The following is a 14,785-nucleotide window of genomic DNA, read 5'->3' on the forward strand; positions in this document are numbered from 1 at the left end:
TTTATTAGACTTGGCAAAAAAATGTTGTTTTTACAAGATAGTTTTTTAGAATTGCTTTAGGGCATGACTAGCTAGTCCCACCGCGAAAAGAGTACACACGGTCTTCGCCCCCACCCCCCTCGCCTACATTCTAGTGCTCCTTGGTGCCACAACCATATTTCAAGTTGTCGCCGCTGGCAATGAAGCCTAGTTGGGATGTAGAAGTCCATATTAGGTTTTGCACTACCCGAATGGCCATGCTAACCACCCCCTACTCTCCTCCTTCCTCATTTCTCTCCTAATGGTCCCATCTTCCTACTTTAAATCTCCCTGTCGCTGCTCATCCTCAAACTCACAACTCTTTGATCGATAGATTATTCGCTATTCTGATACACGGGAAACAACAGCCACCTAGGGCACATGAACTTGGTTATTTTCCTTCAAGCTACATTTCAATGAAAACTATACGCTCAGGGATAGCCTTTGTCGTGTACAACGACACATATAAAACAATAAAAAGGAGGGAATGCCCCTGACCTCTACATCGAGTGAGGCACACAACTCTACCGACACGAAAACATGACAAGCAAAAAGGGTCCATCGATATCCAAGTCGATTACAATATAGTGAATAGTGCACTTTTCATAATATGCACATCTCGGAGCCTGACTTAGATGTAAGGAAATCTCGGTAAACTCACGATCAATAAAACCGTTAGCAAAAAGATCCACCGTGGAGTCGTCTTTTCTACCATGCTTTGCTGCCCCCTTTCGCACATAGCATGTCAATTCCCCATGTATCATGTCTCTATCTCTTTTGACGAACTTTATCTTCTTCCTGAAAGCAATGGCAGTATACAAGTAAAAAATGCGAAGATAAATTTATCTTCTTCCAAAAAGCAATGTAATAAGTAATAAAAAGGGAAGAAGGTGAAAGTGTCAATGCCCCCAAAATTATCCGTATCATAGCTCGCTTGCATGGGCAAGGAAAAGATGAACCAACCAAGATGAAAGGCTGTTGCTGATGTCACCGTGAGCTAGTATAAAACGGCATGTGTGCGCGAGAGCAAGTGTGAGCCTACACGTACTGCACAAGCTATCAAGACTATCTCAACGCCTATCCTGACTAACCCTAGTAGATCCCACTCTGCCTTTCTAGGCCCGAAACCGTTGCCGCTGGTGGTGAAGTCTAGTTGGGATGCAGATGCCCATACTAGGCTTTTCCGCCATTGCTAAATTATCCAAATGGCCATGCAGCCACCCTAACTCTCATCCCTCCTTTCTCTCACCACTCTCCCATATTCCTACTCTATGTCTCCTCTCGCCGCTCATGCTGAAATGCACGACTCTTAGATCTATAGATCATTCGTTGTTTTGATACACGAGAAACAACGACTACATCGGGGACATGAACTTAGATTGTTATTTTTCTTGACCTAAATTTCAAGAAAAGCTATATGCTCTTGGTGTTGAAGACACATATACACAAACAATAATGAGAAGGAGGGAATGCCCCTGACCTCTAAATTGAGCGAGGTGCAACTCTACAGCAAAAAGGGTCCGTTGATATCCAAGTCAGCTCCACAGGAAGGTCGATTTCTTTTCTTTTTTTTTGAGAACCAAAGGAAAGTCGATTTCAATTTAGTGAATAGTGCACTTTTCATAATATGCACATCTCGGAATCTGACTTAGACCTAAGAAAATCTCAGTTACCTCGATCACGATCAGTAAAACCGCAAGCGAAAAGACCATGGAGCCATCTTTTGACGAACTTTATCTTCCTCCCTAAATGCAACGGCAGTATATATAAGTAAAAAAAAGCGAAGAAGAATTTATCTTCTTCCTAAAAGCAATGAAATGAGTAATAAAAAAGAAGAGGAGGGTGAAAGTAGCAATACCCTCAACATTATCCGTATCATCGCTTGGCGCTTGCCTTTGCGACCAAGGAAAAAGAAGAACCAACCACGATGAAATGAAAAAGGCCGCTGACGTCACCGCAAGCTAGTATAAAACGGCATGTGCGAGAGAGCGAGAGTGATCCTCCTGCACGTACTGCACAGCTGCACAAGCTGCCAAGACCAAAGCCTAGCCCTAGTAGATCCCACTCTGCTTTGCTCAGACAGAGTGTGGTCGTGGACTCCTCCCCCTAACCACCCTACTTGCCGTATATAGCTAAGCCAAACCGCCGTTCCACAGGCCATTTCGGGCGTCGGCCTTGCCATAATTGATCGCCTCTGCATTCGGTTCCGGTCAGATAAACCGGCCGGCGTGTACGTGCATGCGATGGCTTCTTTCGTCTCTCCGTCTTCCTCTTCCTCGATCGCCGGTCTCCTCCTGTTCGTCATCGCGTCGTTCCTTCAAGGTATCATTCGTGTGACCGGCAATGGCGAATTACATTTTGTTGTTGTGGGTGTGTGCGTATGTCTTTTGTGAGTGGAAGCTATGCTTATTGATGGATCGATGGTGCGTGCGTGCAGGGCTGGTGGCGGCGGCCGGCGTGACGTTCACCTTCACGAACCGCTGCGGCGGCACGGTGTGGCCGGGGGTGCTGGCCAACTCGGGAAGGGCGCCGCTGGAGACGACGGGGTTCGCGCTGGGCCCCGGGGAGGCGCGGTCGCTGGCGGCGCCGGCGGGGTGGTCGGGACGGTTCTGGGCGCGCACGGGGTGCGCCTTCGACGGCACCTCGGGCGGCAAGTGCGCGACGGGCGACTGCGGCAGCGGCGAGGCGGAGTGCCACGGCTCCGGCGCGACGCCCCCCGCCACGCTCGTGGAGTTCACCCTCGGCGGCGGCGGCAAGGAGGACTACTACGACGTGAGCCTGGTGGACGGGTACAACGTGCCGGTCGTCGTGGAGCCGTCCGCGGCGGGGTGCCCGGCCACGGGGTGCCTCGTGGACCTCAACGAGCGGTGCCCGCCGGAGCTCCGGGCCGCGGAGGGGTGCCGGAGCGCGTGCGAGGCGTTCGACCGGCCGGAGTACTGCTGCAGCGGCGCGTTCGGCGGGCCGGACACCTGCCGCCCGTCCGCCTACTCGCAGGCCTTCAAGGCGGCCTGCCCGCGCGCCTACAGCTACGCCTACGACGACGCCACCTCCACCTTCACCTGCGCCGGGTCCGCCGCCTACTCCGTCACCTTCTGCCCCCGCGCCGGCACCTCCAGCAGCAGGTACGATCGCCGGAGAATGCACATGACATGATCGATCGGTCGAGCATCTCATCTCGCACACCACTTCATCAGAAAACGCATTCTCTTTTGCGCGTGACAAAAAAGAAGCAGCGATCAGAGAAAAGCATCGCCTTTGTTCCATCCCCACCACGTACGCATGGTCACCTGCCAGTCACCGCCCGGGATAGTGCATGTCGCGTTGAAAGCAGCCCAAGCCCAGCTGGAAAAAAAGAAAAGAAAACTGCACGTGTGATCATGCAACTACCATCAAAATCCCAACTACGTACATTCTGATCAGACCTGTGCTGACGGCCTGACGCTTCTCTTTTGCAGCCTCAAGTCAAGCAACGACCCGTTGCCGAGGCCGGGCGACGTGGTCGCCGGCGCGCAGGTTGCGGCGGACACATGGCTGGCAAGCCTGGCGACCGGCGAGAGCGACGCCGCCGCGGACAGGACGGCGGCGGCGGCGGCGCTCCGGGCCGCGCTGGCGGCGGCGGCCGTGGCCTTGCTTGTGTCGTCACTCTAGCCAAGACGCGGTTGGAGCGAGTACAATTAATTAACTAAGATGAATAGATGATGAGGACGTGATGAGCATCATATTCTTTTGCCTTTTGCTTGTGGATAGAGAGAGTGGTTCTGATGACAAGGTGACAACCAGCTTTATAGTATACTTGTGCTGCATATTTTTTGCAGTGTTGTCGGTCAACTAGTGCGCTATGCATTGGTTGATTTATATCTCTCACGAATCGTGCTGCTCATGTTCCTTCCTGTGTACAAAACACTGTTTATTTTTATTAGAAATTTATTGCCTCTTCTTGTCACATGCTGTATCCTAAGTATGTAAGATTTTATCACCTCTTCTAGGTACTCAGGAGTCAGGACTAGCTTTCTACTTCTCTGAGGGTTTTGGGATCCTTTTTTTGTGTGAGTGGTTTGAGATGTAAATGATGTATATAATTACCTTCTTTGAACTTACACATTACTCAAGCAATTTCCATGATTGTCATAAGCTAGTAAGGATAATCAAAATCTTATGTTCTTAACCTATCCTGTCCGTGAGTGCACTTTCCTGAATTAATTGTGACATCCTATTGTCCACTTTGAACAACTAATCAATCTGTCTAACAACAAAGAGCCGAAAAGAAAGTAGATTTTTTATGTCTACAAACATAGAAATCCCTCTAAAAGGATGTTTCGGGTAATCAAACATTTGAGCAATAACGTTTGGGCAAATTCAACATTTTTACTCAATTTTGACAATTTTCAGTTTTTATTTGAATAATTTTGACAATATAAGGCGGATATATCCAGTTGCCGACAGTAAGGATTTACCCCTTGTCCCTGGTAAATAAAGACGACCGGTGCACGTAACCATGCTGACCATGGACACTCATGATGTGTGACTGTAAAAAAATAAACGCATGATGTATGAACAGTTCTTGAGGAAAGCAAAAATTGATAATGTATATACAGAGTATGTGATATATATCTTAATTTGAAAAGGTTTTGGATGACCCACTAAGATAAGGTCGTCAGAAGGAAGGAGAATGATCACCTACTGAGAGCCCACAAAGAAAAGTTTTAAATGGCTCGGTAAAGCAAGAAAGGTTTGACAGAATACCGACAGAACAAGTATACAGTAGATTGACCATAACCAGTCAGGCAGTCACACCTCACGAAAAAGCTATTGGTAATAAGCATCCATAATGGATATGATATGAAGCGAACAAAATGCAAGGAGACAAACAAAACCCAAGGCTCCAAGTAAGACTTTAGGCTTCATAAAAGCATATATTGACAAGTAAAGCTTAATAGATCTTTTTACGTGAGGTAATCAGTTGTCACTATAAATCCTTGCACAGCCAGAGAGATGACAACAATATATGTTCAAAAAGCAGATCGATGCCTGAGAGGTGGTTAAAGTTTTCTGCTCCTTCATATGGTACCAGCACAGCAAGCCTAGTTGTTTCCTGCATTTCTTTTCGTAGGCAAGCTTGTGAAATAAATTATAGACAAACAATATTGGTAGCTCCTTTTTTTCTTTTGGAGGTATATTTTCCAAAATATCTTAAGTAAAAGTTGCTAGGAATACGCCTGCTAAAGTTGATGTTGCAGTAATAGCACGTGCGTATTACCTACAGAAAATATCTGGTCTAGCTTTATAGATCAGTCAAGAACGTACCCACAGAAATACTTACACTAATAAAAATCAAACCCAGGTCTAGATTAACATAACAGTGACATAACAAAGAATTCTTCAGAGTATTTGCTTACTTTCGCTGAAGACGAAACTTAAATTCCGAAGATGTTCTCATACGATTGTTCGTGCCGGTAGATTATGCAGCAGCTTGGCAGCATGAAGTTCACTGATAGATCTACAATAGCAGATTCCTCAGTATTCTCAGACAGGTAATTGTTTCCAAAGTATATGAAGGCCAACAGCAGAAAACATCTATTCCATAAAGAAAACAGAGAACCAAGTTAAGCAAAAGTGGTGTCTACTTACAAGTAACGTCATTTTCTACTTAACGATCAACCTGTCTCAGTCTCAGTGTTAAATCTGCTTAAAGCATCTGCGAGGAAATTTCGACGGTGCAAATATTTTCCAGCCTGTGCTTTATGGTTGAAGTGCCAGTGATGTACCTTGTTTGTACTGAAGGGATGAAAAGATGACGATAAATAGAATTTCAAAAATAATATCTTGACCCGTTGCGAGCCGTCAAAAGCTCTGAAGATTATGACAGGGGCGCGCTATTAAGAAGCATCAATGGACCACCCTGAGAAATCAGTCTCTTTATCGTGTCAGCGTCCACTTGTACCGAGTTACCAACCGTGCGTCGAATCAGCTTGCACAGTTTCACTGTTTCGGGCACGATATCTAGAAGGCATGTCAATATCTCTCTTGCAGACAAAGGGAAGGATGTGAATATCAACCTAGAGAGCCAAGATATTTCTCAGAGTGGTTGATTGAACATAGGAATAGAGACAAGAAAATCCAGCAGGAAATGGGACTCAGTTGTCTCAAAACCATATGAAACCTCACAGCAAAAATCTCAAGAGACTGAAATGTTAATCGTGGAGGAAAGGTTGCTTCGAGCATCAAATACACCTCAATCAATTCACTCGAGATACCATCCCTTCATCAAGGTAGGTTTTCAGATCACCACCAATCTCAAGGCTGCTGGTGCTTAATAAACCAGGAACCAGCAATCAGCCCTGAGTGAAAAAGTTTAGTTTCAGAAGGACTGCCACTCCTCCCCTGCTACAGAAACTGCAGTGCTATCTGCCCTTGTTCAGGTTATGGTTCCGCATGGACTATAGCTGAAGGAGTAGGATCCAATATGGGATACATATCTTAATTTCAAAAGGTTTTGGGTGGCCCAGCAAGATATGGTCCTCAGAAGAAAAGGAGAATATCTCGCAAAAAAAAAAGAGAAGGAGAATGATCACCTCCTGATAGGCAGTAAAGTAAGCAAAGTTTGACTGAATACAGACACAAGAAGTACAGTAGATTGACCAACCAGGAGAAATAGTTCAGAAAAGGATACATCAATCGGTGGAGCTTGATGGATCTTTTTTACGGAATTATTCTAAATATTCAGTTTTCAGCAATAAGCAAACTGCAGGCTTGGTCATGAAATAATATTGCAGACTTGATCTGGAGCTAACCTTATTTGACCGATGATAAATGCTTGCATGGTCGAAGGGATAACAGTTATATACGGCCTAAAAGCATTTCGATTCTCGAGAAATGATTATAATTTTATTTTCTTGATATGGTACCTAGTACCAACAGAGCAAGCCTATCTGTTTCCTGCGTTTCATTTCCTAGTGACCAGACCATCATAAAGCTTTGTGGACAACCACAGAAGCCTCTGAAGTCAATAAACAGACAATATATGTAGAGTAGCTGTTTAAAAACAAAATCTTCAAGCCATTTTTCGAAAATATCTTAGCCTCCTGAGTTGACGTTGCGGTAGACAGCACCTTTATATTCCCTACAGAAAATAACTAGCCTAGCTTTATATAACACTCAGGAATGTACCAAAGATATACTTGCACTAATAAAAAGAAAAACCGAGTCTATATTAATATGACAGTCAGTGACATAACAAACAATTCATTAGAGTATTTGTTTATTTTCTCTGAAGAGCAAACCCAAATTCAAAAATATTCCCATACATTTGTGCGCATAAGTAGATTATGCTGCAGGTGAGAATGAAAGCTCTTCACTAATAGGTATAAAATAGGAGATTCTTTGGTATGCTCATACAGAGGAATGTTTGCAAGGATATATAGGACCCAACATCAGAAAACATGTTGTTTATTTTCAAGTATGTCATTTTCTACTTTATGATCGACATGTCTTAATCTCAGTGTTAAATCTGCTGAAAGTATCTGGGAGGAAATTTCAACAAGTGCTTTATGGTGAAGCGCCAATGATGTACGTACCTTGTTAGGACTAGACGGGTGAAAAGAGGACAATAAATAGACTTCAGAATAATATCTGAACCCATTGTGAGCCGCTAGAAGCTCTGAAGATTATGACAGGGGTGCGCGAGATATTAACATCATGAACCACCCCAAAAATTAAGCTCTTTATCTTGTCAGCATCCACTTGTAAAAATATAGCTCAATCCAACAGAGACAGGATATTTCTCCCTTGCAATGAAATTCAGAGTGGATAGTTGAACATAGAAACAGAGACAAAACAATCCAGCAGATAATGGGACTCAGTTGTCTCAAAATCATATGAAACCTCACAGCAAAAATCTCAGACTGAAGTGTTAATAGTGGAGGAAAAGTCAGGTTAAGAATCAAATATAGCTCAATCACTTCACTTCAGACATTCATCAGGGTAATTTTCCAGATCACCAGCACCAACCACAGGGTGCTACTGGTGCTTGCAAAACCAGGAAGCAGTGATTAGGCTTGGGGGGAACCACGACGTAGTTTCAGAAGCACACTGTCACTCCTTCCTTGCTACAACAGCTGCAATGTTATCTACCTTATTAACTGAAGGAGAAGGATGCAGTCTGCAGAGCACTGAATTCAGCAGCTCACAAACAGCACTTCCTTTGGAATCAGCTATGTGATCCTGAAAGCACTTTTTAATTCCATGTACTGAGCCGAGCACAGATAATAACAGACAGACAGGCAAGGAAAAGAAATGCACTTGAATTGATGCGAGCTCTTATGCCGAACAGGCTACAAACACAAATATACTACTACCTCCGTTCGGAAATACTTGGCCTGGTTTTAGTTCGAATTTGAACTATGAACTTCCCTGGCAGTACACAATCTGTTTGTTTTCAGAGAATGAAGGAGCTACCACCGGCCTCTGCATCAATCTATTGCACAGCCATAGTAGCATACAGTATATATCATCCAGTATACCAATTGAATCTATATACTATCCATCTTTGCCCAAAAGAATCAAGGCATGTACATTGCTGCGCAAAACTTTACAGTGCAGACGCTGTTGCTCTTCATCAGTCTGAAAAACTGCTAGTACGTAGGTGCTAGCTGTGCAGCCAGCTGAGTTTCTCTGAGAAGAGAGGCGGCTACCGGCCGGCCAGCTTAGCTCACCCTCTGCGCGGCGGCGGCCGACCTCTTGGCCCGCTTGGCCTGGTGGATCTTGGCGTAGACCCGCCTGGTCCTGAGGCTGAGGAGCACGTCGAGGCCGAAGCCGACGACGCAGGCGGCGGCCATGACGACGAAGACGAGGCGGTAGCAGTGCGCGCCGGAGCAGGTGTTGCCGCCGCCGGGCACCTTGGTGGCCTCCGCGTCGTAGAGGAGCCCCGCCAGGAGGCCCGAGAAGAGGAAGGATCCCAGCGGCAGGTTGAGGATGAGGATGTTGTAGATGAGGCCGTAGTACTTGAGGCCGAACAGCTCCGACGCCGTGGGCACGGTGACCGCCAGCCGCACACCGTAGCAGACGCCCACCACCACCGACCCCACGAAGAGGGACCCCGGCATGCCGAAGGCCATCACCACGTACCCCGCGCACATGAGCACCTGCGACGCCGCGTTCCACACCGGCCGCGGCAGCGCCCTCGTCCTGGAAAATTCAGTATACACTGTCAGAAATTGACATTTTTTTTCGAAACAGAAATGAACAGATTAGGTTGCAAAGAGACTTCATTATATATATTCACTTTGGAAAGTACATAATGATGACCGAAAAGCGAGCAATAATGATAGCAATCTGAGTTTCTGGATCTCTGCACATACTGATTGACAGTGATCGATGTTCTGAATATTTCTATGTGTGATCGAAAAGCAAGAAAATCAGTCAGTGATCGATGTTTCCAATATTTCTATGCGTGGTCGAAAAGCAAGAAATTCAGTCAGTGATCGATGTTTCCCATGGTTAGAGATTGTCAGAAAATGGCATGAACAGATTACTAATGGTTGCAAACGTCATCTTCATTTACATATTGATCGACCTGGACAGTACTACATCATTAGTGATCGAAAAATAACGATAGTTCATAGTAGTACTAGTAGCAATCTGAACTTCACAAATTCTTTTCAGACTGCGACACGCAGATTAAAGATGATGCGCTCTTTGTTCTTGTCCAACCGGGCTAACCCCCTTCCCACTAATAAAAACATGACGAAAACAACCAGCTCATTTATACAAGAGGTAGTAGCAAGTTGAGGCACGATTCATGCGATCTTGGTGCTGAGAAACCACCACCTACTACTGAACTGAACTGAACTGAACCGAACCCATATGAAACAAACAGAATTGGCCATAGCTATCAGCCTATCAGGCATAATAAAATATCTCTGCTTCTTTCTACCAAAAAGCGTGAAAGGGACGCGTCGCCCACCGGTAAAAGGCGCCCCCATACACTGCACACACAAGTTGACACTTCTATACCCGTACAGGAGGTGCGGTCGCAAATTCCTCCACGAAGTTGACGCCCACTTTTCTATGCTCCCAGGGCTTTGTTTTGTCCGTTCAAAAGTCCCCCACTGCTAAACTTGCAACTACTAGTATTTTTTTTTTACTTTTATCGGCAGCACTTTGTCGAACATCTGGGGTTTCTGTAAATAATCCTGGCGTCGGTGAATGTCTTTTTGCCTAAATAAATAAAAAAAATCACCTGCCGCTCACTTTACTCTCCTAGAATAGCCCACTTTGCCGTCTCCTTCGTGCTTAAGATACCACCACCACCGCGGCCATTTTAGTCCAGCTTTAACCAGAACATGGCAGTGCCTAAGAAAGATTATGCACAAAATAATCCTTCTACATCTAGAAAGATCCCAATTCCTCCCGCGGACACCACTACGGCTGTATGGAGGCGCCGGCCCCATTCTTCTCAGACCTCTTGTGTACTTCTCACTCACACGACCGAGGCCGCGCATTATCTCATCTGAAAGCAACGGCCACGAAATCTCTGCGCCGTCTATGCGTTTTTATTCTAATTTATTTGATTTTTGGCCAAGAACGTTCACGTGCGATCGAGTGGTGGGGTTCGATTCAATTGTGAGCAAGCTAGATATAGATACGGCCCCAGATCCGTACCGTACCACGGACGGAGGTCGTACTACTTGAACGGCAGGGAATTAATGGCGGCGAGCAATCATGGCGAGTAAAGGAGGGTAAGAGTGGTAACGTAACGTACTTGATGAAGTGCTCGGAGATGGTGCCGGAGGCGAGGCGGCCGAAGAAGCCCCATATGCTGGTCATGGAGACGAAGATGGACACGTCGGTGTAGCCCATGGCCACGCCCATCTGCCCCAGGTTGTTCATCACCGCCAGCCCCGTGCCCACGCCCATCAGGAACGACGAGAAGAGCACCCAGAAGTCCACCGACCACAGCGCCTCCGCGATCGTGTGCTCCTCCCCCAGCCGCGGCCCGCGAGCCTCCTCCGCCTCCCCGTTGCCCTGCGGCTGCGTCGCCTCCTTGGAGTCGAGCAGCAGGGGGGCGGCCGCGTCCTCGGCGTCGGCGTTGGCCGCCTTGCGGGACTTCATCCAGGACGTCCAGCCCACGTACGCGGGCACGGCGGCGGGCGCGGCGAGGAGCACCATAAGCACGGCCACGAAGACGGTGGAGACGAGCCCCCCGCCGCCGCCCACGCCCGTGAGGTCGGCCGCCAGGAGGTAGAGCGCGATGGCGACGGCGAGCGTGCTGATGGCCGCGAAGCCGCGCGCGTCGGCCTCGTCCCCGCCCGAGTCGGCGCTGGCCACGCGGCCCTCGCGGAGGAACACCATGGCGACGGCGCAGACGGCGGCGGGCACGACGGCGAGCATGACGAGGAAGGAGGCCGGGTCGTCGGCGAAGAGCGCGGAGCAGACGTCGGTGAATATCGCGGTGCTGAGCCCGACGTAGCCCTTGAGGACCCCCGAGACGGGGCCCCTGCTGCCCCGGAAGTTGCGGATGCAGGTGACGAGCACGGCGGTGTTCATCCAGGTGGTGGAGTTGCCGCCGAGGCAGAGGCAGACGCACATCTGCCAGTAGGGCAGCGGCGAGATTGTTTTGGAGACGACGAGCCACTGCGCGCCGTAGCCGAGGAAGCCCTCGAGGGAGCCGATGGCGAGGAGGAGCCAGGTGGGGAGGCGGTCGGAGGCGAGCCCCGCGAGCAGGCCGAAGGCCTTGCCGACGTCCTTGGCGACGGAGAGGCCGTTGAGCTGCAGCTGCGTGAGGCCCATGAGCGTCTTGATGGAGTCGGAGTAGTTGGAGAAGGTGTAGTTGTTGCCCGAGATGCACTGCACCCACACCGCCGCCACCAGCCCCAGCCACCGCCCCCACGCCGTCCCCGCCATCGCGTCCAGCGCCGTCGACACCATCGCCGCCCCCGCCGACGAGCGTACTACTACCTACTACGGCTCCGCTTTCCCTTGCTTTGGCCGCGTCTGGGTGGCTGCGTCGTCGGGGCACGGGCGGGAGGCGGTATGGGAGGGAGGGCGGGAGCGGGGGCGGTGGAGGCGCGTTGCTTTCCGCGCGTGTCGCGTCGCGTCAGTGGGACGGGGCGTGGGTGGGGGGTTTTGGCCTGGGAGGTGACGCTAAGATTGGGGTTTTAGCGAGGAAGATGGGCGGTTGATTTTATAGGCAGCGGGAGACAGGGGTCGGAAGTTGCTTCGGGCTCTTGGAGTCTTGGGGAGCAGGCGGGACATTGTGGCATTGACGGCGGTGATTTCTGCGGGTTTTGTTTGGCCCTTTTCGGGCGAGAGGCGACGGTAATTTTGGAGTGAATTGACAGTGAATCGCGGCGACTATTTGGCACGGCTAAGACTCTGATTTGTTTCCCTTGTTAATTAAATAATTTTGTGATGGAGATGTGAACGAATTTGCTGTTCCATCATCAGTTTTTCTGTTTGCGGATTGGATTGTCGGTTGCCGTTGTATTTGGCGGGGTGGGGGTGACGTGTGCGCAATTTGTAGCGTACGTGCGTGAATGATGGAGTGAGGTTGGGCCCAAAATGGTTGGATGTTGGTCACAGGGTTGGCAAAGATGGCCAGATATACTCAATCCTTATCGGGATAACTTGGGTTGACCACATTTCTATATCGAGACCGGTTACTATGCATGTTTTGGGTCATTGCACATCATGCACGTTTGTATCCAATATCATGGGTTGATGAATGCATTTATGGCCCGCGCATAAAAGAAAAGATGAATGCATTTATGTAACAAGTACTTGGAGTAGTCGTATCTAAATGATATTGCCAACGACGTGGGTTTATGGCTTAGAGTTTAGGGTATAACCACTCTTTTCTTTTCATTTGTCCGTATTCCATTCGGAATTATAATCGTCTAGCCACTCATCCTGAGAAAACAAATATTGTCGCCTAGCTCCTGGGGCCTCGGCGCTATTTGGAGCTTGCTTCCTCCCTACTGCAGGCAAAAGGATCTAGTCGGCTGTACGTTAGACTTCCCCACCCTCTTGAAGATTTTGGATGCTATAAACGAGAAACACCTTTAGGAATCGGTTCGATTCAGATTATGTAACTTTCAGAATGATCATATTATACGTCACCTAATTTGGACTCGCCGATAAGGTTGTTGTAATTTTTTTGAAGGTTGTATCTTCTTATGTGGCATGACTCTTCAGACTATTTCACCTTAAAGTAGTATATTAACGTAGACCTCCACCCCGCCCCTCACCCATCACGGCGGTTAATTGTTGATTTCTTATGGCGGAAAATATGTGAAATCAATAGCAAAATGATCCAATACTGTCTCATTTACTATGCATGTGGATGTGGGAGAAAAAACTTTATGCTCTTGCGTCGACTTTTACATGTAGCCATGTATGGCAAGGAGATTGAGACGGAGTGAGGCTGAAATTGTACGCGAGAGAGATCTTCGATCATGGAAAACCATGGGCCGTGGAAAGATCTGAATGTTTTGACACGGTTAGAAAATGTATCGACCACGCCACGAAAACTAAAAACTCATGAAACATTAAAGGACAAATTAGACTGAATGCAGTTTTCACAATATATGTGGACAAATTTCTAACCGTGTCAAAACAAGATTTTCGATAGATCGATGGACAGCACTTGGTCAACGTGCATGGCACGTAGCTATATTCCCGGTGCAAATAATACAATATCTCTGTGACTCTGTCCCTCGGAAGTCATCACTCGCATAACATAACATGATTGCTTTTCTGGTTCGGTGCAAATCATATTACTCGCTTTTGCCAGCAGAAACTTGCTTTCTTTTTTTGGTCTAAAAACTGCTGAGGCCTCCTTTGATTCATAGGATTGGAAAATCATAGAAATAGGCAAGTCATCGAAAATGAGATGACATGCATCTCAAATCCTATGCACAGGAATTGAAAAGAAGATGCCCTTTAATTCACATCATAGGATTTTTTTTCATTGAATCTAGGCTAATGTTTATTTTCCTATGAATTATGGAGGATAGGAAGAATTCCTCCATATAAATAGGATTTTATTCCTACAAACCAAAGAGCTTTGAAGAATTTTTTTTATAGAAATCCTATCCTATAAAATTCTTACAAAATTCCTCCAAACCAAAGGAGGCCTAAAACTTGCTCGGATTGTAGACTTGAGCTTTCGTAGTACACGTATACAACCATTAATACGCACGAAGCGTGTGAAACTTGTAGTGGCTTGCAAGCAAGCATCGATCATCTGTATCTCCATCCCTGTCTCATGTATCATCGATCTCCTTCGCGTCGCTTGCTCATCAATGCACATATATCTACGGCCGGCCCGCCCGATCAAACTTCGGAACGGGAAACTCACATGCTCCAGCTGTGCAAATTAAGCTGTGAAATCAAATCTTATATGTAGACTAAAGAAAATGAAGGGAGTATATCCCAAAGGCATAGTTCGTATCCCAAAGGCACAGACAGTTGCTAGCATTGGTCAAAGACGTTTCATGTTCGAATTGAGGAGCGTGACTCCCAATTTCATTCAATAGGTCAAGGTCGTGGTGTTCATTTTAATTTATAGTCTCGGCTCCTTCTTTGCTACTCCCTCAGTTTCTTTTTAGTTTGCATAATAAAAAATATAAACATTCATAATATGAAATCAATATTATCAGATGCACAATAAAATGTATTTTCATACTATGTAGTTTTAGTATTTTATATGTTTATATATTTTTATACAAATTTAGTCAAACTTTATGTAGTTTGACTTTGACCAAATCTT

General features: G+C 47.1%; 2 protein-coding genes across 2 annotated transcripts; one reads left to right on the forward strand and one right to left on the reverse strand.

The window, feature by feature from the left end:
- Positions 1-2,033: 2,033 nt before the first annotated feature.
- On the forward strand, positions 2,034-4,183 carry LOC123107554 (thaumatin-like protein 1). The gene is made up of 3 exons (XM_044529526.1): positions 2,034-2,340; positions 2,456-3,140; positions 3,474-4,183. Exons 1-3 carry the CDS (start codon positions 2,262-2,264, stop codon positions 3,664-3,666), a joined length of 957 nt encoding a protein of 318 aa, XP_044385461.1. The 5' UTR covers positions 2,034-2,261; the 3' UTR covers positions 3,667-4,183.
- A 4,119-nt stretch (positions 4,184-8,302) lies between these two features.
- LOC123104602 (protein NUCLEAR FUSION DEFECTIVE 4) lies at positions 8,303-12,158 on the reverse strand. Its single transcript, XM_044526476.1, has 2 exons — positions 10,778-12,158; positions 8,303-9,201 (listed from the first exon to the last, which is right to left on the reverse strand). The coding sequence occupies exons 1-2, from the start codon at positions 11,941-11,943 to the stop codon at positions 8,721-8,723; spliced, it is 1,647 nt and encodes a 548-aa protein (XP_044382411.1). The 5' UTR covers positions 11,944-12,158; the 3' UTR covers positions 8,303-8,720.
- Positions 12,159-14,785: the final 2,627 nt, after the last annotated feature.

Source organism: Triticum aestivum, chromosome 5A (assembly GCF_018294505.1).
Source record: "Triticum aestivum cultivar Chinese Spring chromosome 5A, IWGSC CS RefSeq v2.1, whole genome shotgun sequence".
Taxonomy (NCBI): domain Eukaryota; kingdom Viridiplantae; phylum Streptophyta; class Magnoliopsida; order Poales; family Poaceae; genus Triticum; species Triticum aestivum.